Raw genomic sequence first — 25983 nt, 5'->3', positions numbered from 1 at the left:
GGAAAATGGGTCATTACCCGGTCTAGGCAGTGTTTGAGCAGCATTGATGTGTTCTTGCACGAGTTCGGGGAATTGGGGCGCTGAAGGGCACTTATGAATAGGGTGGGATGGGCTAGAACAAATAGTACACACTTGTGCTTGGGAAGAGTTCATGTAATGCCCACCTATCATCAGTTGGTCAATCTTATGGGACAATGCATCTACCTTGCTAGACAGGTCCATAGAATGACTTATTTCACAAATGGTCCCTTTTCTTTGAGAACTCGGGGGTGCTTGACGAGAACATGAAGCATGGTGGAGGGAGTTTTCATTAAGATTTTCAAATAATTTCCATGCTTCATGCTCATTTTGAAGCATAAAAGTGCCCCCGCATGCAGCATCGATCATCTGACGGTTTCGTTCTGTCAATCCGTCATAAAAACATTGCACTAGTTGCCACTTAGGTATTTGATGATGAGGGCATTTACGGATTAGGTCCCTAAATCTCTCCCAAGTTTCATGAAATTCTTCTCCCTCAGTTTGGGAGAAGCTTGTAATGGCACGTCTAAACTGGTTCGTTCTTCCTATGGGAAAGTATTTTTTAAGGAATTCTTGTTGCATTTGATCCCAAGAACGAATTGAGTTGGCTTCTAAAGAATTCAACCATTGCTTGGCTCTATCTTTAAGGGAGAAGGGGAATAACCTAAGTTTCAGAGCATCATCAGTGAAATTCTGAATCTTGACAGTGGTGCAAATTTCAAGGAATTCATCTAGGTGTTTTTATGGATCTTCATTGGTGAGCCCATAAAAAGATGGAAGCATTTGGATCACACTAGACTTTATTTCATATTGTACAGCTGCTACCTCAGGTAATCGAATGTAAGATGGGGAAGTGTAAATAGTGGGAGTAAAGTATTCCCTCAGGAGTTTGGGTTGTTCTTCAGCCATCTTAAGAGGTGGGTATGATCCTAATGTTTTGATCTTAGCTCGAATGTTCCTAAGGGTTCGTTCTATTTCAGGGTCAAAAGGTAATAGATTTTGTACTCTAGAACGACTACCGTGCATACACTAGTACTCGGTCAATCAAGCATGCAATAAAAGAGAAAAGCATATCATCTCAGTCTTTGTCCTAAAATCACTAGACAGCTCCTAACTGGTTTGAAGAGGGCACCTAAGCCTCCAATCCGGTCTAATGAACCGAGTTGACCAGGTAAGCTCCCAGGTAAGTGGAGGGGTCACGATGCGTTCGCAAAGGTCCCACTTAAAACCCACTTGCCTCGAACAGATGAACTGTCTCCCTTATAAGGACAAAGCTTGCCTAGACATCAACTAAGCCACAGAGCGAAATTGGTGCAACCTTCGGTGATCTTCGTCCTATTGAGCTCGAATGTCCCTAGGGGCCAACGTCTAATTGATTTTAATTAAAGATGACACTACGTGAGATTGAGTTCACCTAAGTTGAGCAAGAGTCCGGTGATGAAATCCGGCTCTTATCTTGTTGGGGTGATTGCCCTTACTATGTGCAAATTGATTTGTGTATGTGTATCAAGCATGCATTCACACTCTTGCTGAAATTGAAATCAAACAATCACCACAAAATTTCAAGCTAATAATTAATTTAAATAAGAAAGGTTTAGAGGTTACCAAAGGAAATTTCCCCAGCAATTTTAAATTTTTTTTTAGCAAACCTCCAAAGCATTCCTTTCTGATAGCCCAGATCTCCTCTTCGATTTCTGATCAAATAAGACCAAGAGAAAAAAAAAAAATTAGTAGAAGAGAAAAAGGAGATAAGAAAAGTAACAATAATAGAGAATAATTTTTTTATATATATATATTTTTTTTGAAAGTTTTTTTTAATTAATTAATTTTTTTTATGATAGGAAAAATAACTATGCAAGCAATCCCCGGCAACGGCGCCAAAAATTGATCGGTTCTTTCAATTTTGAAAATAAACCACGCAATAGCACGTATCTTGTAGGATAGTGATTACGGGTGTCGGTCCACAGGGATTGGAGACAAGTTATTTTTCTTTTAAAAATAAATCAAAAAGAAGGATTTGATAACTTGATTTAACTTAATTAATCTATGAGTACGAATTGAAATTTTATCAAGGTAAATAGATCTAGGGTTTGGAATCCACCACATAGCATTGCATCAAGGATTGTGTTCTTAGTTTTTATCTTTTGGAGAGGCATGCAATTTTGGCTACAAGCCTTTTAAAATAAAAGCATAAAGAGTTTTAGGAAGATCCATCTTCGGTATAGCATGAAGTGTCTACCTAAGTATGCTAATCTAGGGTGTAGCACATCTCATCTTCCTAGGCATGGATCATCTTAGACTACTTTAGCAACATGAATAGTAAATGGCATGCTCAAGGTTTAAACATCATAAAATAATTTTTCATTGAGAATGAGAATTTAAACAAACTCCAAAAAGATTAAAAGAGTAAGAACTACAATGCCCTGTTACATTGCTAGGGCTTCATCCAGCCCTAGACTAGGTGTTCAGCCGCGCATGGTGGCCGGATGTCCTTCCATCTTCAAATGAAAGCCTTCACCTCTCATTCTTCCCAGAATAACACAAACTCTTCTCTTTCCTCCTCTCTCTCTTCTTTTTTTTTTTTTTTTTTTTCTTTCTCTCGGCTGGTGGCTTCTTCTTCTTCACCGAAACAGGGGTTCTCCCCTGTTTTCCTCCTCCTCCGATCCGAGCTCCTCTCCCCCCTTTTATAGATCGCCCGAGCCTTGAAGCTGGTGATGGATTCATGGGGAACGGACGCATGATTCTTGGGACGGTCTGCACGCAAGGCTGGATCAAGGGAGCTGGTTCGATGGGAGCTGCCGTGAGATTAGCTGGGACGGCTGGCGAATGGCTTGAATCCAGAAGAGAGGGACGGCTAGATGCTTGGGCTCACGCATGATCTCACGGGATGCTGGAGATGTTGATCCGGAAAGGAGGAATCTGCGGGATTAATGGGAAAGCATCACGGGATGCTGAGAGGCTGACTTGGAACGGAAGAAGTTGAGATGGGAGGCTGGCTGCGGGATCCTTGATGGCTGAAGAGGAATGGATCTGGGGTCGTGATCGATGGGAGGAAGGAAGCGCGGGCTGAGGCGGAGGCGTTGATGAAGCGGACGATGTGGCACGCGGACGCTGGGAGGAAGAAGCGCCACGGGATCCGGCGGAGAGAGGTGGCCGACGACGACGTTGGGGCGAGCTCCTTTGATCGCGCGGGGGAGGATTGCGTTTGTTGTGAGCGAGGCGGGATCACGGGAAGATTTGGCAACGGGAGGAACAGTGGATTAGTCGGGAAGAAGAAGAAGATAAACAGTGAATTTATTTATTTATTATTTAATTTTTATATATACATAAATATATATATATATATATATTTGTAAAAACACTGTTCATATGAACAGTGTTTTCACGGGATACTGTTCATATGAACAGTGAATCCAGTAATTCGTCCCGAAATTATTTTTTATTTATTTTATTATTTTATTATTTATTATTATTATATTTTTTTTGTTTTAAAATTATAAATTTTATATGAAGGCACGCAAGGCATTGGTTGGGAATTGACTTTGGGTTTGAGGTGGGTCATGATTGTTGATTTGCTTGAAATTGTTCTCGAGCCCAATGTTATTTAAATTTAATTCTTCCTGAGCTGCTTCAGATCGAACTCGACCCGACAAGACTAAAAATCGGACCGTGACCTAATAAAAAGGGTTAATCAAACTTTTGCCCCATACATAATTAATTATAACTTTCGATCGAATCAGGACAAAAACCCATTTAATTATAACCTCGGCTTGATTACAACTCTATTAGGTTAATAAATCAGGTCAACACAATCTCCTCCTTATATGTTTTTTTGTAGTTTTCATGAAAGATCGCAACCGGAAGAGGGACAAGTTCAGAGTCGGTTTTAAGAAAAGAATTATTTACTTCTTACCATAATTTAAATTTATTTCAATGATTATTCGATTTCATGGTAAAACAAGTAGTTATCCGTTTAAGAACATTGATAAGTGCTGGAAAAAGAATATTAAATTATAGATTAATCAGCACTTATCATACCCCCATCTCCCCGATGGACGGTACCGTAAAACTCTCTAACTAATCCAGGATAAGTGGGGAGATCTAATGTAAGGAAATACTCTAAGCCCTGGACACGCAATCTCTCACCTATGGTGAAGTCCTCTCGGGAGAGATAGTCGAAATCGACGTATCTCCCGGTGGAGACCGCCTTCCCGGCGCACGGCCTCGCGGGAACTGCCCTCGGCGGGGAACGAGCCGGAGGTTGTGACCTTGCGGGATCGTGCCGAGCCTTGGAGCGCCTCTCGGGACCGGCCTCGGGTTGGGACCTCTTCCGGACAACGGCTTTACGAGGCATAGTGACCTAGAATGGGAGGAAAAGCCCTAATGGACGGTGAAAAGGTCGACGGAAAAAGCTTGGGGACGACCTAGGAGTCGGCTCTAGGGCTTGTGAACAGTGGCGGCGGAGAATAGAAATGTTTTGAAAACGATGGAGCTAGGGTTAAAAAGTCGGATCCCGACTGCGAGTCGACTCCTCTGAGTCGCGAGTCGACTCTCCTTATGCGCCTATTGACCTTGAGTCGACTCCCGACTGTATGCGAGTCGACTCACCCTCTGCGGCCATTGATCTCGAGTCGACTCCCGTAAATGTCCGAGTCGACTCCCCCTTACGAGCCGACTCTGAAACTTACTCGAGTCGTCTCGAACTTTGGCACGCACCTAAAAATCATGCTATGTTGTGCCGAATGAGGGAAAATCACTAAATTATGATCTGATTTGATGATCATTGAAAAGAAACTCTATTTTAACCACAATCTAATCATCAAAATCAATGAATCTAGTGGAAACTACCACTAGGATGGATCAATCACTCCTAATCCCCTCCTAAGCACACTAAATCTCTCTTCACTTAAGGATTTTGTAAAAATGTCAGCTAATTGATCATCAGTACAAACAAATTGAAGTGTCACATCACCATTCAGTACATGATCTCTTATGAAGTGATGTCTTATCTCAATATGTTTAGTTCTTGAATGCTGAATTGGATTTTTAGTTAGATTAATGGCACTTGTATTATCACAATTAATGGGAATTTTGTCTTGTTTAATGCCATAATCTTCTAATTGTTGTTTGATCCACAAGATTTGAGCACAACAACTCCCGGCTGCAACATATTCAGCTTCAGCAGTAGATAAAGCAACCGAGTTTTGTTTCTTGCTAAACCATGAGATTAGGTTTTCTCCTAGAAATTGACAAGACCCGCTGGTACTTTTTCTATCAAGTTTACATCCAGCAAAGTCTGAATCTGTGTATCCTATTAATTTTAGGCTAGATTCTTTAGAATACCATAAACCTATATTCTTGGTTCCTATTAGGTATTTAAAGATTCTTTTGACTGCAATTAGATGAGATTCTTTAGGATTAGACTGATATCTTGCACACATGCAAACACTAAACATGATATCAGGTCTACTTGCAGTTAAATACAACAAAGATCCTATCATACTTCTATATAGCTTCTGATCTACAGATTTACCTGATTCATCTTGGTCTAATTTGCATGATGAGCTCATGGGGGTGCTGATTGATTTGTTTCCCTCCATATCAAACTTCTTGAGCATCTCCTTGATGTATTTGGCTTGACTGATGAAGATACCTTCTTCAGATTGTTTGATTTGAAGTCCAAGGAAGTAATTCAGCTCTCCCATCATGCTCATTTCAAATTCACTCTGCATCAAATCAGCAAATTCTTCGCAGAGGCGATTGTTAGTAGCACCGAAAATAATATCAACATAAATCTGTACTAATAACATATCTTTGTTTTGCCTTTTCAGAAACAGTGTTGTATCTACATTACCCCTAGAGAACTCATGTTCTAATAGGAATTTGCTAAGTCTCTCATACCATGCTCTAGGTGCTTGTTTCAAACCATAAAGTGCTTTGTTCAATTTATAAACATGATTAGGGTATTGATGATTTTCAAAACCAGGAGGTTGTTCTACATATACCTCCTCATTAATATACCCATTTAAAAATGCACTTTTTACATCCATTTGAAATAATTTAAAGTCCTTAGAGCATGCAAAAGCTAGTAAAAGTCTAATTGCTTCAAGTGTAGCTACCGGAGCAAAGGTTTCATCAAAATCTATACCTTCTTTTTGATTATAACTCTTTGCTACTAGTCTAGCCTTATTTCTTATTACAATACCATTTTCATCAAGTTTATTTTTATAAATCCATTTGGTACCTATAATTGAATATTCAGTAGGTCTTTCAACTAGATTCCATACTTTGTTTCTAGTAAATTGGTTTAATTCTTCTTGCATTGCATTTATCCAATTTACATCTTTTTCAGCTTCTTCTATGTGTTTGGGCTCAAAATGTGAAACGAAAGCTAGATGATTGTTTAAGTTCCTAAGGGATGCTCTAGTCCTAATAGGTTGAGATGGATCATCTAGAATTAATTCTTTAGGATGCCCGTGAGCATACCTCCAAGCTTTAGTTAGCCCATGATCCACAATAGCCTCTTGGCTTGATGATGCACCTTCAATTAATTTTTGATTATCATCTTGTAATGTCATCTCATCTATCTTTTCTTCAAGAATTTCAGCATCATCATCAAAATTAACTCTCTTGCTAGAAGAGATGTCACTAGAATCATCAAATACAACATGTATAGATTCTTCTATAACTAAGGTTCTTTTATTAAAGACTCTATAGGCTTTGCTAGTTGTAGAGTACTCCAAGAATATAGCCTCATCAGATTTTGAGTCAAATTTTTCTAGATTATCTTTCCCATTATTATGAACAAAACACCTACATCCAAAGACATGAAAATAGTTTACCTTTGGTTTTCTGTTTTTCCAAAGTTCATAAGGTGTTTTCTTTATAATAGGTCTCAATAAAACTCTATTTAGTATATGACAGGAAGTATTAATGGCTTCTCCCCATAAGTACTTAGGGAGGTTACTTTCACATAACATAGTTCTAGCCATTTCCTCTAGAGTTCTATTTTTCTTCTCCACAACTCCATTTTGTTGTGGTGTCCTAAGTGCAGAAAAGTTGTGTTATCCCCTTTTTACTACAAAATTCTTCAAATAAATAATTTTCAAATTCGGTATCATGGTCACTTCTAATAGCTATTACTGAAGTATCCCTAGCATTGGTTACTTCTTTATGAAATTTCTTGAAAACTGAAAAAGCTTGATCCTTATGAGTTAAGAACATGACCCAAGTGTATCTAGAATAATCATCTACAATAACTAGACCATATTTATTTCCACCTAGGCTTGTGGTTCTAGTTGGTCCGAATAGGTCCATGTGTAGTAGTTCTAGAGGTCTAGAAGTTGAGACACAATTTATAGATTTAAAGGAGTTCCTTGATTGTTTGACAAATTGACATGCTTCACAAATTTTATTCTTTTTAAACTTTAATTTTGGCAAACCTATCACAGAATCTCTTTTAACTAGTTTGGATATTGTGTCCATGCTTGCATGACCTAACTTACGGTGCCATAACCAACTAGCATCATTGTCCTTAGTTTCATTAACAACTAAGCATGGGTTGTGTTTGGCAAGATCCTCAAGGTCTACAACATACACATTCCCACGTCTTATTCCTTTAAAAACTAAACTATTGTCATTTGGGTTTGTTACGATGCATAGTGATGGTTTAAACATAACATCATAGCCTCTATCACATAATTGACTAATGCTTAATAAATTATGCTTAAGACCATCAACATATCGAACATTATCAATAAAAGTAGAAGGGGTAATTTGTACTTTACCTATACCAATGATGTGACCTTAGTTGTTGTCTCCAAAAGTCACAGCACCTCCCTTCTTAGCTTCAAGGGTGAAGAATTGATCCTTGTCACCCGTCATGTGTCTTGAGCAGCCACTGTCCAAATACCAGCAATTTTTGTTGACCTTGGCTGCAAGACACTCCTACACAAGCAGATCATATAATCTTAGGTACCCAAGTTTTCTTGGGTCCTTCATGGTTAGTCATATTGATTCCTTTTGGAACCCATACCCTTTTAATTTTTCTTTTAGTTTTCCCTTTCCTATAGTCACATATGTTTGCTTTATGTCCTACAGTTCCACAACAAAAGCAGGTTACTTTCTTAGTTTTGCTTTCTCCAGCTTTAACAAAGAAGTTACTAAGAAGTTTTTGCTTATTTTTAGGTTTATATCCTAAACCCGCTCTATTAAATACGGCTCGTTGACTATTAAGTATCATATTCAGTTTTTCTGAACTATATGTAAATTTTTCAACCAAAGGTTTGTACTTTTCAAGTTCTTTAGTTAGAGTTTGTTTTTCGGTTTTTAGAATGTTTAAATCTTTTATGACATTCTCGTTTAAGATTTGTTTATTGTTTTTAAGTTCTGAAATTTCCTTAGTTTTTCAATATCTTTACTCAAGGTATTAGTCTTTTGAGTTAAGAGTTGATTGCTTGTCTTAAGTTCTAAATTTTCTTTGGTGATAGAGTCCTTATCCTTAACTAATTTATCGTATTTATGTAAGTAAGATTGATTAGCTAGCTTTAGCTCTTTGTTCTTAAGGTTTATAGCCTTATATTCTATCATTAATTCATTAAATGCATTATACAATTCATCAAATGTAAAATCTAGATGCGTTTCGGACGTTACCTCATTTTCATTGGCCATGAAGCAGAAATTGGCCTTTTCTTCTTGTTCTTCATCCGATGATGAAGATGATGCGTCGGAGTCCGATAAGGTGGTGACAAGGGCTTTCTTCTTCTTGTACTTGCTGCTCTTCTTTAGTAAGGGACACTCAGCTCTGATGTGTCCCGGCTTTTTGCACTCATAGCAACCAATCCCCTCATTTTCCCTTTCCTTACCTTTATCCTTGCGATAGGAATTTGAGGGGCCTCTCCTTTGATGATAGGACTTCTTGTGGTTGATGAATTTTCTGAATTTGCGCACAAGAAGAGCCTCATCATCATCTCCCTCATGATCCTCTTCTTCACTGCTGCTACTGCAAGATAAGTCCTTGTTAGATGATGTAGATTTAAGAGCTATTACCTTTTTCTTATGGGAGAACTCTTCTTCGCTGTGCTGCTTCATTGTTAGCTCGTGAGTCATTAGGGATCCAAGGAGCTCTTCAAGTGGAAGTTTGTTCAAGTCCTTAGCTTCTTGGATTGCCGTCACCTTGGCTTCCCATGACCTTGGTAGACAGCGAAGAATTTTTCTGACAAGATCACTGTTAGTATAGTTTTTGCCAAGGCTTTTTAGGCCATTGACAATGTCAGTAAACCTAGTGAACATGCTAGTGATTGTCTCATTAGAATCCATCTTAAATAGTTCATACTTATGAACTAATATATTTATTTTGGATTCTTTGACTTGATTCGTGCCCTCATAGGTCACTTCAAGTCTGTCCCAAATCTCTTTTGCAGAATTGCAAGTAGAGACTCTATTGAATTCATTCTTATCTAATGCACAGTAAAGCACATTCATTGCTTTAGAATTGAGTTGTGCCTTTCTCATGTCATGTTCATCCCAATCCTTTTCTAGTTTGGGTACAGTGACCCCCTCTACATAGATGGATGGGATGTATGGTCCATTTGATACAATGGTCCACATCTCATAGTCTTGGGCTTGGATGAATATTCTCATCCTAGCCTTCCAATATGAGTAATCGGATCCATTAAAGAATGGGGGTCTTTGGGTGGACTGACCCTCAATGTGGGAAGATCCAAATGGGGTTGTCATTTCGATCTTTTACTCTTAGGGTAGAAGAGTTTAGGCTCTGATACCACTTGTTGCCCAGATAGACAACCCAAGAGGGGGGGTGAATTGGGTTTTAAAATAATTTTGCAATTAAAACGTTGTGGATGACTAATTAATGCTTTACCAAGATGACTAATTGATTGCTGTGTGTTGTGAATGAAATGAGAGTAAAAGAAAGAGACAAACAATCACAAACACAAGGATTTTATAGTGGTTCGGAGCTAATCCTTGCTCCTACGTCCACTCCCCAAGTCTCACTTGGGAATTCACTATAACCCCTTGGATTACAGCCGGTTGTTTTCCAAGCTTACAACCAAACTTGTTGTTTTACGAGCTCACAACGAACTCGGTCGGTTTTTCCAGGCTCACCGACTAGAACCAACCCCGATTGTTTTCTCGGGATCACAATCGAACCCTTACATGTTGGTTTTACACTCGGCTCACCAACTAACCTCTACACCCTTGATTTAATCCCCCGATTGAATCAAGCAAAGACAATATGGAAAGAATAAGAAACAAACAGAAAAACTGAGCTTCTTAAAAAGCAGATTTGCTACAATATAAACTAGAGAGAAGTTAAGAGCCCTCAAACACTTTTGCGTTGGAGTAGAATAAGGCTTCTTGAACTTTGAGTCTCCTCTGGAACGTCTGATCGACTTGAATGCAGGAGGAGACTTCTTTCAATGCTGGGAAGAGGTTGTTGGATGGAGTTAATGGCGCTCTTCCTTCTTTTTCGTTGAAAGCAAGTTTGCAGAGAATAAATGCTTGATCTCTTTGAATGGAATGGTAGTTCTCTGCCTTGCTACAGTCCTCTGTGGCTATTTAAGCCATCCCCCACGGAAACTAGCCGTTAGACACCTTTTTCTGCCCGTTCTGCACACTCTGCACAACCTAACAATGTGTCCGTTGGGGTCGGAGTCGACTCGCGCGATCAGGAGTCGACTCGGCTGTAGCGGGAGTCGACTCATGCTTTTCTGGAGTCGACTCATGCTTTTCTGGAGTCGACTCGGCAACTGTTCCGGATTTGAATTAAAGTAGCTTCTTCGACTGGGAGTCGACTCGTCTTGACCTGGAGTCGACTCGCCAACTTCTGGAGCTGACTTGGCATTTTCGGAGTCGGCTCCTCCCATGAAATCCGTAGATCAACTTTTCAATTTGGTCCGCTCGAGTCGACTCGACAGTCCTGGGAGTCGACTCGGCGCTCAGAGTCCGAACTCCCAATCTTCTGTCTTTTGGCTCGTCCAGTCTTGGAGTCGACTCGAACTTCCCCGGAGTCGACTCGGCTCTCAGTTTCCGAAACTTAGTCTTCTGCCTTTTTGGTGTACCGCTGCCTTAGAGTCGACTCGAGCTGTCTGGGAGTCGACTCGGCTCTCAGAGACAACAAATTGATCTTCTGTCTTTTTGGGTCGCGCTGTCTTGGAGTCGACTCGCGTATTGCGGGAGTCGACTCGAATCTCAGAGTCCGAAAACGGTTCTCTGACTTTTGCCTTGTGTTCCACTGAGAGTCGACTCTCACTTTCTTTGGAGTCGACCTGCCAACCATCGGAGTCGACTCGCGTTCCACAGGAGTCGACTCGAATCTCAGGGTCGAAAAAAAACGCTCTCTGACTTTTCTGTCTGTAGCTTCTTGGAGTCGACTCATATTACTCCGGAGTCGACTCGGTAAGCATCGGAGTCGACTCGCGCACTTTAGGAGTCGACTCGCTGACAGGTTTTGAGTTGATGCTTTCTGTTCGTCTGTCTGTTCTCAGTCGGAGTCGACTCGTACTGGTCTGGAGTCGACTCGAGCCCGTGCCAGTGATTCTGATACGCTTGGAGTCGACTCGTAATATCCTGGAGTCGACTAAAGTCTCAGACTTTGGTTCAAACTGACTTCATACCTTATCCAAAATATCTAGAACCAAGTCTAGAAACACTTAGACACGATTTTCACTGAAACACTTAATTGAATTCATTAGTAAACATAAGATATACTCAAATGCTTTGAGCTCATCAAAATCAAATAGGGGTTTTAATCAATCACTCCACAGTCTTGTATATGACTTTCAACATCAACTTTTTTGAGTTCTCGTACGACCTTTTGAAAGGTTTCTACTTTTGCCTGGTAATCCAGGAAGGTTCTCATTGCATCGTAAGATGTATCTACGATTACTTTTATAATTGATGGCAAGCAGTATGGTTTGGTGGCCCTGGAGAAAGGTATTTTATCTGACTCCTTTAGCAAATATCATGGAATTGCCAAGAAGAAGATTGGTTTGTAGTAAAAACACAAGAACCTTGCTCTTCCTTATGACCGATGTCACGAAGATGTTGAGATTTGCTAGTATTCTCTTCATCTGGAAGGCCTGCCTGGCAAAGAGAGATCCCATCAAACTTTAGTCTTAGTATTGCCAATATTACCAGATGCCACTTTTGAGTGAACTTATGATGAAATAACCTGTCATGCTTGCATCCATTAAAAGTTCCAATTGAATGATTGTTTTTGTAGTAGTCAATAAGAGAAACAACTAAGGAAGCTAATTGGTCTCATTTTTGTTACACCATCACGAGCCTGGGTCAAGCCCAACAATGATTTTGAAAATCTGCCTAACCTGAGCTTGAATAATAATGCTTGACCTGGACAAAAGTTCTATCCATAATTGTCCCTAGCCTTGTATCTATGATTGATAGCCATTTAGTGGACACCTTTATGATTGAACTAATACCGCTAGTCTAGTGGCTTGGCTGTGGTGTATGATTGTAAGTTAAAAATGACAGTCAAATTTTAAAAGACGTAAAAGGTGAAATTAGTGTCGGTATGACTTTAAATGTTGATGATGACACTGTATAGAAGGAGAGGTGCTTATTTGGCTGGTTCCTGTAGGCAGCCATAGTTTCAGATTAGTTTTAGATTTTTATGATATTTTTATTTTTGACTTTATAAAGAAAATCATTGACTTGGATTGGGGTTTGCAATATGTTGTGGATCTAATCATTTTTTGTATCTTTTCTATTCTGAAATTTTATTTTCAAATTTGGGACACGGTCAAAGAAATTTAATTTTCAATTGGATGCAAGCCTTTGGACCTTCCAGCATTCTTGTGTGATCATGGTCATGCTTCTTTGCTTCTATGTTGATCTTCCCCCATGCCACAAATTCTGGTATCTTTTAGTAATAGTCCTAGTTTATTCACTTCTATTTACCTGCTTGTTTAGATTCCTTGAGACTATGTTTTCATTTTCCATTTTTATAGCAAACATATGCAACCGTTTATGGTAGCAGCTCACATTTCCGTTGACTCATGATCCAGCCAACTTCTTCTGCGATGGATGTCCAACTTGGTTCCTTTCTTGAGAGATATTTGTCATGAAATCTAAGTTATTTTTCACCACATACGAGGCAACTAATAGTGTCCGGTCTCCAATAAATGTGGTTTGTATGTGGGTTTTGGCATCATCTTGTGGCTTTATTTTGCCACTCCAACTGCCAGTATGCCTTCTTCCGTGTTGGTCAACTTTTACAAAAGCAATGCTTGCTGCTAGGTGGCATCATTACACTTAGAAAATGTAATTTTAGTTTGCCAACTGCACTGTATTAGATATTTACATGATCTCCTATTGTTTGCTAGTTATCTTGGTGTAGGACAGCCTTGATTAGGGAAAATCAAGGATGCTTAATGGGTTGTTTTGGGCTAAAAAGGTAGGAAATTTGTGTGAGAAGCTAGGTTTTATGTTGGTATATGGATGGGAAGGATTTGGGTGCAAAATAGGGTCAAAAAGATGAAGTTTTGAGGGCTTTATGTGAGCTGGAACAAGAAAAACGGGATAAAACTTTTGTTTGTTTGGTGAATCTGAAGGCTAATTGATTGATGGATGTGTATGGGTTTGTTGCTTTTGGTTGCCAGAGTTCAGTGGGGATGGAATCAGATCTGAATTTGAGGTTTTAGGGTGCTCTAACTAAAGAAAAAGAAGAAGAAAAGAGGCAGATTTTCTAGGAGTCCTGGAATCTCGCAGGCATCACACTTCGGGTTAGAATTGCATCACACAACTCTAAAAGAAAGTATAATTGCTTAGAAAAAAATCTCTGAAATTTTTTATTGCCTTCATAATGAGAGATTACAGCCGTATTTATAGAGTTCTAATTCTCCTACTACTAGGATTTGGATTTCAAATAACAAAGTTGTAATTGACTAATAAGATCCCACTAAAGACCATAAATAAGGCCTCGAAACATAAATAGACCTATACGAGCCATGACCCCTATGACAGCCCATGCCTAGAAAATTTGGAAAATTACAAAAATAATTTTGACTCTAAAAACTTAAGAAAACGTTCATAATACTGAACAAGCATTATAGTACTGCTGAAAACCATAAAATTAAGATTCTATAATGACTAGTTGACCCTAAGCAAGGTTCCAAGAGGGTCCCATGTCATCCAACACATTCCAAATCAAGGCTTAAGCATTAGGACCAGCCTTAGGATGCCTTTTATAGGTCTTCAATGGCTGCTGCCAACGTCCTCCATCATTTCTTCACGGGTGAGACTTATTGTGACCACAAGCAGCTTATCTTTATGGCCAGGTGTCACATCTATGGTTACCTAGGAAGCATCGATACCTAAATCACATGTTCTGTCCATATTGTAGCTGCATCGGATACCAGATATTCTCGGATATATGTCCGATTTGTATTAAGTATCCTAATTTTCAATTTTTTTCGAAGTATTCTAGATACTTCACGGGCACACTTTAGATACTTCACTTATGCATTTAAATGAGGGGTGGGTTAAGCTTTGTAGTCTATGAGAATTTTAAAATATTTAGTATGGATTTTTTCTCTCAAGAAAAAAACATTGAATGATGAGCTTACAAAAGTTATGCTACTGTACAAAGCAAGGTTTGCTGTACCGGTTGGTTCTAATGCGCACTAGCTGTACCGGTACCAAACCAGTATGCGGTATGGAGGGCATATCGTCATTTGGTATGCCGAATTGGATACCATACCGAGCATACTGTCATTGTAATAGGAAGGTACTGGTACATGGTTCGTATCGAAACAGTGAACCTTGGTACAAAGTGTGCCCTATATTATTTTGATAGCCTAATATGCTTTGTGGATGTTTTTTTATATACATATATATGTATTTATGTCTATGTATGTGCATGTGTGTGTGTGTGTATAATATAAATACACATATATTGTATCTATTTGTATATATGTATGTATATATTTGTATATATATACATATATGTATGTGCATATATCTATATATCTATATATATATATATGTATATGTACATACATTTATCTATATATGTATCCACACATATATATATATGTGTGTATATATACACATATGTATGTATACATATGTGATTACATACATACATACACGTAGCCATATTTTATCCTACAATTTCAAGATTTGTCTTATTAGCGTATTGGTATTGTGTAGTATCCGTATCTCCTATCTGGGTCCATGCTTCATAGATGGTTACTAAGGCCCTGTTTGACAGAGCTGTTGGCAGTAGAGCTTTCGGAATTAGAGCTTTTTGAAGTATATATGTCTGGTAACTATATTTTTAAAATGCCGTAGAATTTTAATATATGTTTGGTAAACAAACTAAGAAAGTACTTTTGATATGACAAAATGACCATAAAGGATATTGCATAGTATTATACAACAGAGCATAATAAAATATAATAGATATTAATATAAAAATATATGATATAGTATAATAATACTATAATGTAATATAATATTATTATAATATTTTAATATAATATTGTATACTATAGCATAATAATATAACATAATTTGATATTATATAACATAACATATCAATGTATTATGATATAATATAATATTATATTATATTTATAGTATAATACAATAATAAAGGAATAAATTAATATAATTATTATCATTATATATTAATATTTTATTAATATAATATTTTTAGGAACTAATTTTTGGGTTTCTTGTTTTCTTTGTTGGAACTCCTGCAAATATCTATAATATAAAGAGACATTTTCTATAATTATAAAATTTTATTATGGGTATTTTGGTCCAAAAAGAAAAAAAATTTATAAATCAAAACAGCTTTCCGACGCATACTAAAAGTTCTTTTTCGAAGAAGCTCCATTTTGGAGCTTCTCCCAAAAAGATGTTTTAGCTTTCTAGCAAAACTAAAATAGCTTTCTGATATTTTTTACCAAACACTTCTATTCCATCCAAAAGTACTTTTGGAGGGTCAAAAAGTATTATCTAGCCCACCAAAAGCTCTTCCAAACGGGCCTAATGCCCCCTTTAGCTGCATTATGTCATTGTCAACTCTCTTGCACACTTATGTGGTTAATAATATTACACTAAGGCACTGGACCTTTGTAGTAGGAAACTTTTAACCAAGGTAATGTTGATGCTTTGGAAATTCTCTTGAAACTTAAACCTGCACCTGCTTATTGATCACCTCCTCAAGTGTCCTTTTAATAACTGCCTTTTGTTAATGTTGAGCTATGGGTCTTTCTGCTCTGCCAATTGGCACCTCTGTCCTTAGTGCTTTAATTTGGAGACATTCCAAGCTTGACTCTGATAAGGTGGCACTGCCACTGTTGTTCTCAGAAGAAGAACAAAAGATCAATGCTGAAATAAGAAATACCAAGATGTTGGTTTCTATCCTATCAATGGTTCTGTATATTAAATTATCAGATAGTTGAATCTTATATCTTATTAAAAATGATTTGTTAGGAGGCGTACCTTGGGTCAAGTTAGAGATTGCTTAGTTCTTATTTTTGTTTGATTATTTTGTTTAATTTTCTTGATCTTGTTTCTGACTGTGGAGCTACAATCATGTTAGTCTTTTGACGACTCAAGTAAAAGTAATTCTGAGTCTTAGAAGGTCGATTGGCTTTCCTTTTGTCATCATTTGATTGGAAACAACTCATGGAAACTAAATGGTGAAACCTTCTTTTAGCTGAGTCAACTTAGATGTAGAACTAGGCCATATGTTGTACATGGTCACTGGCTGCTGAGCCTTGGCCAGGATTTGCACTAGAAATGCATGCATGTTAATGGATGCTTATTTCCTGGTGTTTCCATTTACATGGTTTATGTCGTCTTATAAAGTTACTGGTGTTAGACCTATCAACTCCCATCTGTTATTGATTTGTTCAAGATTCTCACTGTTTTAAAATGTAGTGCATACTGTTGCATGTGCTCCCGATTATGCTTGTGGTCCCTTGATCTTATGGCATTTCCTTTATGTGGTCATGCTATAAATGAACCAACAAGTTGGTCCGCTTAGTAATGTGCAAACACATATATGACCTACTTAGTAGTGTATTTGTACAACTAATATGTGAGCCATTTTAACATTTTGGAGCCACATATACAGCTCACTCTTATATGGGCCTGAGCAACGGAAGCCGATTCAAGCTAATGGTTAGGTTTGATATAGTTTTCAGGTGGGCTTGATATAGGTTTTATTAATGTTAAAATATTTATTATTATTAGAGATTAGGCATTAAGAAATAAGTGCTAAGTGTTAGTGATTATTCTTATTAATATTATTATTATCCATCCAGAAAAAAATTACTATAATTTTTGTTGTATTGTTATATTTTTAGTATGTTTATTTTTAAGTAGTTGAAAAATAATAACCACTTATACCTGCATATGCGGTCCACATGGGGCCCTCTGACTACCCGCATACCGCAACCATCTTTTAAAACACTAGATTTGTTTGAGTGGAACTCTCATCTTAATTTCCATAATATACTAAATCTTGAAGAAATGAGTACAATCTTAACTTTGATGGCTCCCACTGGGATCAGACACCTCTGTTACTTTGTACTATGAGGAATGTGGTCATGATTCCGTGCTTGGGTGTATATGGTGTATAAATCTTGACAGATTAGTCGAATAACCCATTATATGGTCTGAATTACATCTCATGGATCTTACGTGATTTGTCTTCTTTTTTCATATAAGTATGCATATATTCCATCAACTACTGTTTTCGGAATTTGGATGATCTTCTACTTTGCATCTAGATTGACACCAAAAGTCAGCTTTGTATCCAAACAACGGTCAGGCACGCACGTTGTAATGAATGTAAAGGTGCACTGTGTATATCATATCTCTCAAATTCGTCTTCTTGAATTTATGCATTTCATAAGTCCCTGGTAAATCTTGTAATTCAAGCATGGAGTGCTCTCTATTTCGAAGCAAAGTGTAGCCCTGTAACTAATACACACATCATTGTACTTGCAAAGGTTTCCCCCGCGTCCTTTTAAGCAGTTACCTATTCTGCAAAAAGGTATATTTTCTTGCATTCAGTTGCCAATGTTTTTTTTTTTTTGGATCATTTTTCCATAGGTTTGGAACCCTAGGGCAAATAGAGAGAATTGCGCTCCTTCTGCAATTGAAGTTCTACGAATAATTGATGAGACCTTAGATGCCTTCTTTCAACTGCCTATAGCAATGCACCCAGCCTTGCTTCCAGACTTGATGATTGGACTGGACAGAAGTCTGCAACATTACATATCTAAGGCAAAGTCCGGCTGTGGTAAGTTTGAAACCTGAAACTGGATAACTTTATGAGGTGTCAATGTCATTATATTTTGTCACTAATTCTACTTTTAATTTCTAGGAACACGCAATACTTTTATCCCTGCACTGCCAGCATTAACCAGATGTGAGGTTGGTTCAAAGTTGTGGAAGAAAAAAGAGAAATCACAAACCTTACAGAAAAGGAGATCACAAGTCAGATCAATGAATGGAGGTGATTCTTTTGGCTTGCCACAGCTATGCGTACGTATGAATACACTTCACCATATCCGAACAGAGCTGGATAATCTGGAGAAGAAAATAAGAACTTGTTTAAGAAATGTTGAATCTGCCCAAGCAGATATATCTAATGGATTGGAAATCAAGTTTGAGATTTCTCTAGTCGCTTGTCAAGAAGGGATTCAGCAACTGTGTGAGACAACAGCATACAAGGTGATCTTCCATGATCTAAGTCATGTTCTGTGGGATGGCTTATATGTTGGTGAGACTGCTTCTTCAAGAATAGATACTTTACTGAAAGAACTTGACCCTATTCTCGAGATAATATCAACCACTGTGCATGACAGAGTGCGAAATCGTGTGATAACAGCATTAATGAAAGCTTCTTTTGATGGGTTTTTGCTAGTGCTTCTTGCGGGTGGCCCATCTCGTGCTCTCTCTCGCCAAGATTCTCAGATAATAGAGGAAGATTTCAGGTCTCTCAAAGCCTTGTACTTGGCTGATGGTGATGGGTTGCCAGAGGAATTGGTTGAGAAGGCTTCAACCCAAGTGAGAAATGTGCTACCCCTATTTCGCACTGATTCAGAAAGCCTCGTCGAGCGGTTCAAACGTATGATGGCAGAGGCATATGGTTCTGCAGCCAAATCGAGGTTCCCATTGCCGCCTACTTCGGGGCATTGGAGCCCAACTGAGGCAAATACAATATTGCGCGTCTTATGCTACAGGAATGATGAGGCTGCCACAAGGTTTCTTAAGAAAACTTATAACCTCCCCAAAAAGCTGTGACCAGTTGGGGGAGTCCATAACAGCTGTGGTAGATCAGTCAGTAGTTGTGTGGATGACTTTCTTGTATGTACTCTGCATATCTAAGATATCAGCCTTGATAAGAATCTTCTCAATCTCTTTGGTGGATCTGATTGCTTCATGTGAAGCATATTACAATTATTCTAGCGCTGTACAGCAGAAATACCTCAGAGTAATGCTTGCTACGCCACATTGCTACAGGACTTGATTTACTTCAGGCAGGCTTCATCCAGTGTAATTTGACTTACCAAACGAGCATCCGTTTGGTTTGTGAGGAGTTATGAGGTGGAACTGGATGAGCATTCCCACGGTTCTTTCATAGCAGCAGGATCTCATGGAGCCTAAAATGTTACTCTCACCACATTTAGAAGCATTCTTTGGTTCGGTTGAAGCTTTTGGGTTTCGTCATCACATTCTTCTACTTTTAATCTTATCTTTTACTGACTCTATATGCCGCTGATAAGTTGAAGGAAATCTATTGTGAATAAGTTACTGGATAGCTTTTTTACTGCTTATGCATCGTATAATGTTATGTATCAAGAGATCTAGAGTTTGTATTGGGTGCCCATTTATATAATTCTCTAGTTTGAATTTGTGGGAGGGACTGGAGTTGTGACTACATTTTTCTCGTGCTGGATGTAGTGTTCTCTGGACATCCGTAATGTTTGGAATCCTAGCTTTACAGTTGAGCAACAGTTTCCTGTTGTCCTTCATTGATCTCGTTATTCCTGCTCGAGGAATATTTGGCTGGCAGTGGTGCAAAGTTCATCATCTCCATGATATATTGGGGGTTACCCACGGCCTCCATTTAAGGTGTGGCCTGCAAATGTTGTTTCATCCTGTGTGGTCTCTGCAAGAGTAGCAAGGTACCAATCGTCTCCAAATTGTAGCATGTCATGGGTCTCCGGAGGGGCCGAAAGATGCAACGTAGGTTCCATAGTTTGGGGAACACACCCTATCATGATGGACAAAACATGTGTCCTTAGAGCTGGTCATCCGCTCCCTTTTCATCTCAAAAGTCCCACCAATTTTATGCAAATTAGTGGGGTGCCAATGTCTAGATATTTCAACATTCGGTCATCTATTTATCGAATTGTACATATTTGACACTAGTCAACTAATATTCCAAGTTGTTCCAACCAAAAAGGCTACCTGGCTACTACTGGATTACAGGGGGTAGATTAATTGATCTTTTGGGATTGGATCCTTCCTGAAAAGGAAAATTGCTGAACCATGGAAGTTCGCTACGTCCTGAATTGCTGATTTGGCAACTCTATACCAAGTTATCAACTAATCAATTAACCTCATGTATTGGCAACAAATTCCAAAATTTGCACCAATCCTCATTTACCACATGGTAAGAGAATTGCGTGCAAATAATAAGAGAGAGAGAGACGCGGAGTCGCAGTCTCTCTCTCTCTTGAATGCGTATATTTAAAACAATCCAAATGGACTGCAGGACCTATATCTCATAACATTTATTGCTTCTCTTACCATATGGCAAGAGAATCGTTAGTGTGCGCATGACAGCAGCCCGAACAAAACAAGTATTGTGTTTTGCAAACCAAGAAAAACAGACATCTAATGGAAGATATACTTGAGCACAGGGGCATCTACAGGTATCATGTACCTTTTTCCCCCAAAAAAGAGAGGCTACAGAACAGACAGTCATAGGGGTTCAGTGCCTTCCATCCGACTAGTATTAACTTTTGCAACAAATGGCATCCAGTGATTCCTGTGATGGTAGATGTCTTTCGCTTTAAGTGCATAAAATGAGTTCTGGTGGTTAATGTAGTTGGAAACAATACAAACTACATTCATAATAAACCCGGAGGGCACAACGGGATCCTTTGCAAATATGTCCTCAGATGGCTCCATCTATACAGCAGTTCTGACATCCGTGAATCTGATCATGATTAGCGAGCCAATCTGCTTTAAAATTGGCCTTTTGTTATATATAAGAAAGAATCACCCCTTGAAACTGAGAGACAAGGACCTACATTTCTTGCAAAATTTGTTCAAATTCTGCTGGCCAAACAGCTTTGTCATTAGGATATGTTACCAAGCATTAGGCATCCATCTCTACCCAAATACTTTTTATTAGAAAATTGCAATAACTTCTCATATTGCTTCTTTGACAGCAATCCTCCAAGCTTGGGATCGACATCTGCAACCCATCACCCATGTTTGTTTTCTATGGTTTTCTTTTAAGACTGTGCCATAATAGACAGCCTGTCTCATGGATGACTACTAGAGACATTAATAGCTAGAAGGCAATCAATATATCAGCATTTCCTTTTAATCGTCTGATTCTTGATATCCTCAAGTTTCTTACTATTGCAATCAACTAGAGGATGTCAGTCTTGCAGAATAGCATATTCCCATGATTGACCGGTTAATTAACCTCTGAGAAATTTCAGTCAATTAAAATATAGAAAAATGGCAGACAATATACACTTTAAACTAGCAAGGTAAGCAAAATTTAGCTATAAATCCACAACATGAAAAGAATCCTACGTGAAAATCAAACCCACAAAACTAGCTGGAATATTAAGGGTTTTTTTTTTCTAGACTCAAAAAGGCACCCTTTGAGATGCCACTTCTTTTGGGGATGACTAGATACATACCTTATTGCTACCTGTTAAGTAGTTCGACCATTTTTGGTTGAGATATCTTCAAATAATTAAAACTTCCACATATGCATTCAAATGACAACTAATGCCTTAATAATCAGATGAAAAAATCAATCAACTCATATTTACTTATACCGTACCAAATATATCCAATGAATGCACATGCACACATACAATTTCCATCGTTTAAACTTTTTTTTTTTTTTTGCTAGGAATCATTTTACCTTATTCACACTAATTTCTAGATATGTCTAGAATAAACACTATTTACCTATGACTAAACTAAAGAATTCTAGTATCTTCAGGAACTTTCTAAATCATGCAGAGCACATAAATGAAACGCTGAATTCAAGTGCTATCGCGAATGTTCCAATTCATAAATGTATATAACCAACAAGTTGAGTTCAATCCTATAAAAAGCTATGGAGGGTTAAGATATCGACTTCAGGCTCTTGCACGAGAGTTCCAATACATAGTGTAAAGGCAACAAACAGAGTTCAATCCCATAAAAGGTGATGGTTGAGGGCTAAGAAAGGTTATCTAACTGAGCTATCTGCCCTGTGATAAATCCTATGAAGCCAAGAGTGTCCACCATGCCCCTTGTGGGCATCAACGTGCTCAGAACCACTGGAGTGTATCTTTTAGATGCCATACACATCTGTTCCATACCATCCATGCCTAAGATCTCAGCTTCCCAGCCTCATTCAAGCACTGTCCTTTGCTTAAGATGGGTTTTTAGAGTGCAGACCCAAGTCCTAGGCCAGCACAATTTGGGGTCGATAGTTGGGAACTTGGGATCAAACCCCAATTTAAAACCTCATCCAGCTAAGACAATGTAATCTGCCAAGTCTTCATTGACAGAAATCATGTTCACTACCCGAGAACTGCTTGTTTAGCAGGCTGGAGGATACCTATCTGTGAGTACTCGATTTGATGCTTGATTTTTATTTCTTATTCTCTCGTAAAGACATCGACTTTCAGAGTTGTACATAGTATACACCATCAATATTTACAAATTCTAAAATACATATATGTATTTACATATACTGGAGTTCCTTTTTACATAGAAGCCAAAACATATATTGGTACTTCTGCCACTGATGCCGGTACCATGCCCAGATGAAAAAGGGTGGCAGCTTGACATGGTTGAAACCCATTCATCTGCCTGTGCATAACTTGTATGCAAAAACTCTTGGCAAATCTAGAATCTTAAAGAAAAGAGAATTTGAATTAAATGAATTCTCTAAACTATCCACACTGATACATGAGTGCCATTTCAACACCATCTATGGTCCTCTGCATACTTCGGAATAGGATTCCCTCATTTGTAACTTGGTCCTAGACAAGGAAGCCTGTAATTCATTTGTATCACTTTGGCACTGCCTCTGCTGTACATCCTCTTTTATGGGAACTTATTGTTGTGTGGCTACATAACGTTACTTCTTGAGACTGACAAATTACTGTTATCATACTATATGCACTATATACCAGACTACATTGATCGTAAGGCTCTACATTGTGTTCATCATGATAAAGCAATTATGTCATAGATTTCTTGTCTAGTTCTACAGAATGTAAAATCTATATCTTTGTATCTACATAATTACCTATCAAAGGAAAAGGTTTTCCTCATTATATCCATCCACAATTACACCTTACTTCAATGTCTGAAAATTTATATACCCTTTTCTGAGCAGTAAAGTTTATTTTTGAGCAGTGTATATGTTCAAGCCTACCTTTTCCTTTGTCACCCTTCACAGCTATATCAGTTTCCTTAAGCTTTCCATACAAAGCATGTCTAAGGAATCCCTGGCATGGCGAAAATACCAGTTTTTATTCTTCATCTGCTTAGTAATGAACAAAGATATTCAAAGCAATGAATTGATAAGCAAGAAAAATGGCAATCTTGAATTAGCTCTTCTAAGGATAAAATAGCAAGTTGAGATTCTGATTGGTCAGGTAAATCCACACTAAACTGTAAAAATATGTAGTATCATGCCCTGCAAATCAAGCAAAATTTGTTCTACGTGGTGTAGCCCAAACCTGGAGAGATGGTTGAGCACAAAGTCATCTTCAGATCGAAATATATATCCAACAGGCAATCGTAGTGGTTGGAAATTTGTTGGCTGCCAAATTAATTTGGAAACTCAGTGTATACAGCAATTTCCGTAACAAGGGTCAGCATAAACATAAAACAATCAACATTTTTTAAATCAATAGCTACAGATTATTAAGGCAAGGATTAAGAAAGAGACAAAGGACTGGAAGATGGGTTGATAGTGCTAATTGACTTAAACTGCCAGTGCGGTGCTATTGTCTCATTATCATTGTTGGTGCTGCTAAACTGGGTGGATGGATGCACAAGATTTTGCTGGCACAAGTGACACGACAATAGCCTCTATACTTAATGGCCCATCAGACCAAGCTCAGAAATGTCTACTCCCATTGTGTAGCCCATTTCTAGCCTATGTGCTGACCTACCAAAAAGAAGGAACATGCGTCATGCGGTGTACGCACTACTGATTGATAACAATTCTGATCAGTATGTTTTAGCATAAACTGATAAGGATAATTTAAGAACTATATAAAAAAGTATCAACATCAGGTCATTTTCTATCTCTATGCATATTTGGAATATTTATGGAAACACAACAAAAAAGTTGCAGGAACCATATCAATATAAAGCAATGAATCCTTGTAAGCACTACCACTAGTACCTAAACTAACAAAGCATGTACACATACGAAACAAATTATCATAAGGTAGAAGTATATTGACTTGATCCCAAATGTTTGCAACTGCAATTTGCCTTCCTACTGTATAAGCTCCACAATGAGACTAACTGCATCATATGCTTGGCTTTCCCATTTCAAGAAGTACAGAAAACAGGGGTTGTTTGTCTGTTTCTTATGAATGTATTATTACGAGGTAGATTTGTTTGAATATTGAAATCTTTCATTGTAAGAGGTTGCATCATCAGATGACACATTGGCTAATATCCTCTATTGTGATGACACCATTATACTGATTATACACCTTGCAAGCTTGTCTTAACACGAAATTAGCACTGAGGACTGCAATGGGCTTTAAAGTGGAGATATGGCTTATACAAGCTTTGCTAGAGGACTTATGAATCCTGGTGTAAGACCAACATGATTAACCCCTAGAAGTGCTGATGACAGTTGTGTTCTGACAGGAGGTTAATCTGAAAGTTCGCTTGTAGGTTCATAAATCTAGTTTTTAAGGCAATACAGTAGATGTGTTGCACCAGCAATTTCTTAGATTTTTGTTTTTCCTAAAAGGTGGAGCGGAAAATATTATCTTAAAAGGCAACATGCAAAAAAAGTATTAGGATTAAATGAGGCTTATATGAGTAGCTGATAATGCCTTCTGGTTTATCTAGATTCTCCAAAAACTCTAATGCTTTAATACATATAAATTATCATAAATCAAAACCTTCCACTGGAACGAATGCTGCTATTACTCTGATGAAATTCTCACTACAGCCAATTGGAGATACAAAGCTTAAAGTTGTTTACTTTAAACACTTTCGAGGACTTCACATTATAATATTTGTTAACTTAAGTATACATGTTTTGTATGATTCTAACAAAATCATTTGGAGGGTAGTCTTATACAATAGCATGGTCCCCTTATCAACGTGTTATCTTTACACTAATATATTTCACATGAATAATTCTCAAAGAACGGTAAGCACCACACACCTTTAAGCATTAGTCCATTATCATCAATCAAGACCTGGAGGTCATGGTTTCAAAACATAGAATAGCCACTCTGCACGTGAGGCTAAGGTTGCATACACCTGACCCTCCCTAGACCCCGCAATAGTGCTCTTGTACACTTGGCTGCCCTCTTTTAAGACCATGAATTTAAGTGCTAGTTGGTATAGATATCGTGCATAAACCATACAAGCATGCAACAGTAGAATGGTACAGCTTGTGCTCTAGCACTTGGCATGTTGTCATGCTAGCATGGACTAAGT

General features: G+C 38.1%; 1 protein-coding gene and 1 non-coding gene across 2 annotated transcripts in view; both read left to right on the top strand.

Annotated features, from left to right (window-relative positions):
* LOC103717855 (elongation factor Ts (DUF810)) overlaps nt 1-19947 on the top strand; it is a 35740-nt gene extending 15793 nt beyond the window's left edge. The window contains exons 4-5 of the mRNA XM_008806394.5: nt 18133-18322; nt 18407-19947. Coding sequence (XP_008804616.3) covers nt 18133-18322; nt 18407-19329 — 1113 coding nt within the window. The 3' untranslated portion in view covers nt 19330-19947. The remainder of the gene's footprint in view (nt 1-18132; nt 18323-18406) is intronic.
* LOC148715426 (small nucleolar RNA R71) lies at nt 446-551 on the top strand. The gene has a single exon (XR_015974187.1). It is a non-coding gene; the product is annotated as a small nucleolar RNA R71 (small nucleolar RNA).
* Nucleotides 19948-25983: the final 6036 nt, after the last annotated feature.

The sequence above is a fragment of the Phoenix dactylifera genome, chromosome 1 (genome assembly GCF_051530095.1).
Source record: "Phoenix dactylifera cultivar Ajwa chromosome 1, Ajwa_hap1_PhDact_Kaust_v1.1, whole genome shotgun sequence".
NCBI lineage: Eukaryota > Viridiplantae > Streptophyta > Magnoliopsida > Arecales > Arecaceae > Phoenix > Phoenix dactylifera.
This window is presented reverse-complemented; position numbering and strand designations above follow the sequence as displayed.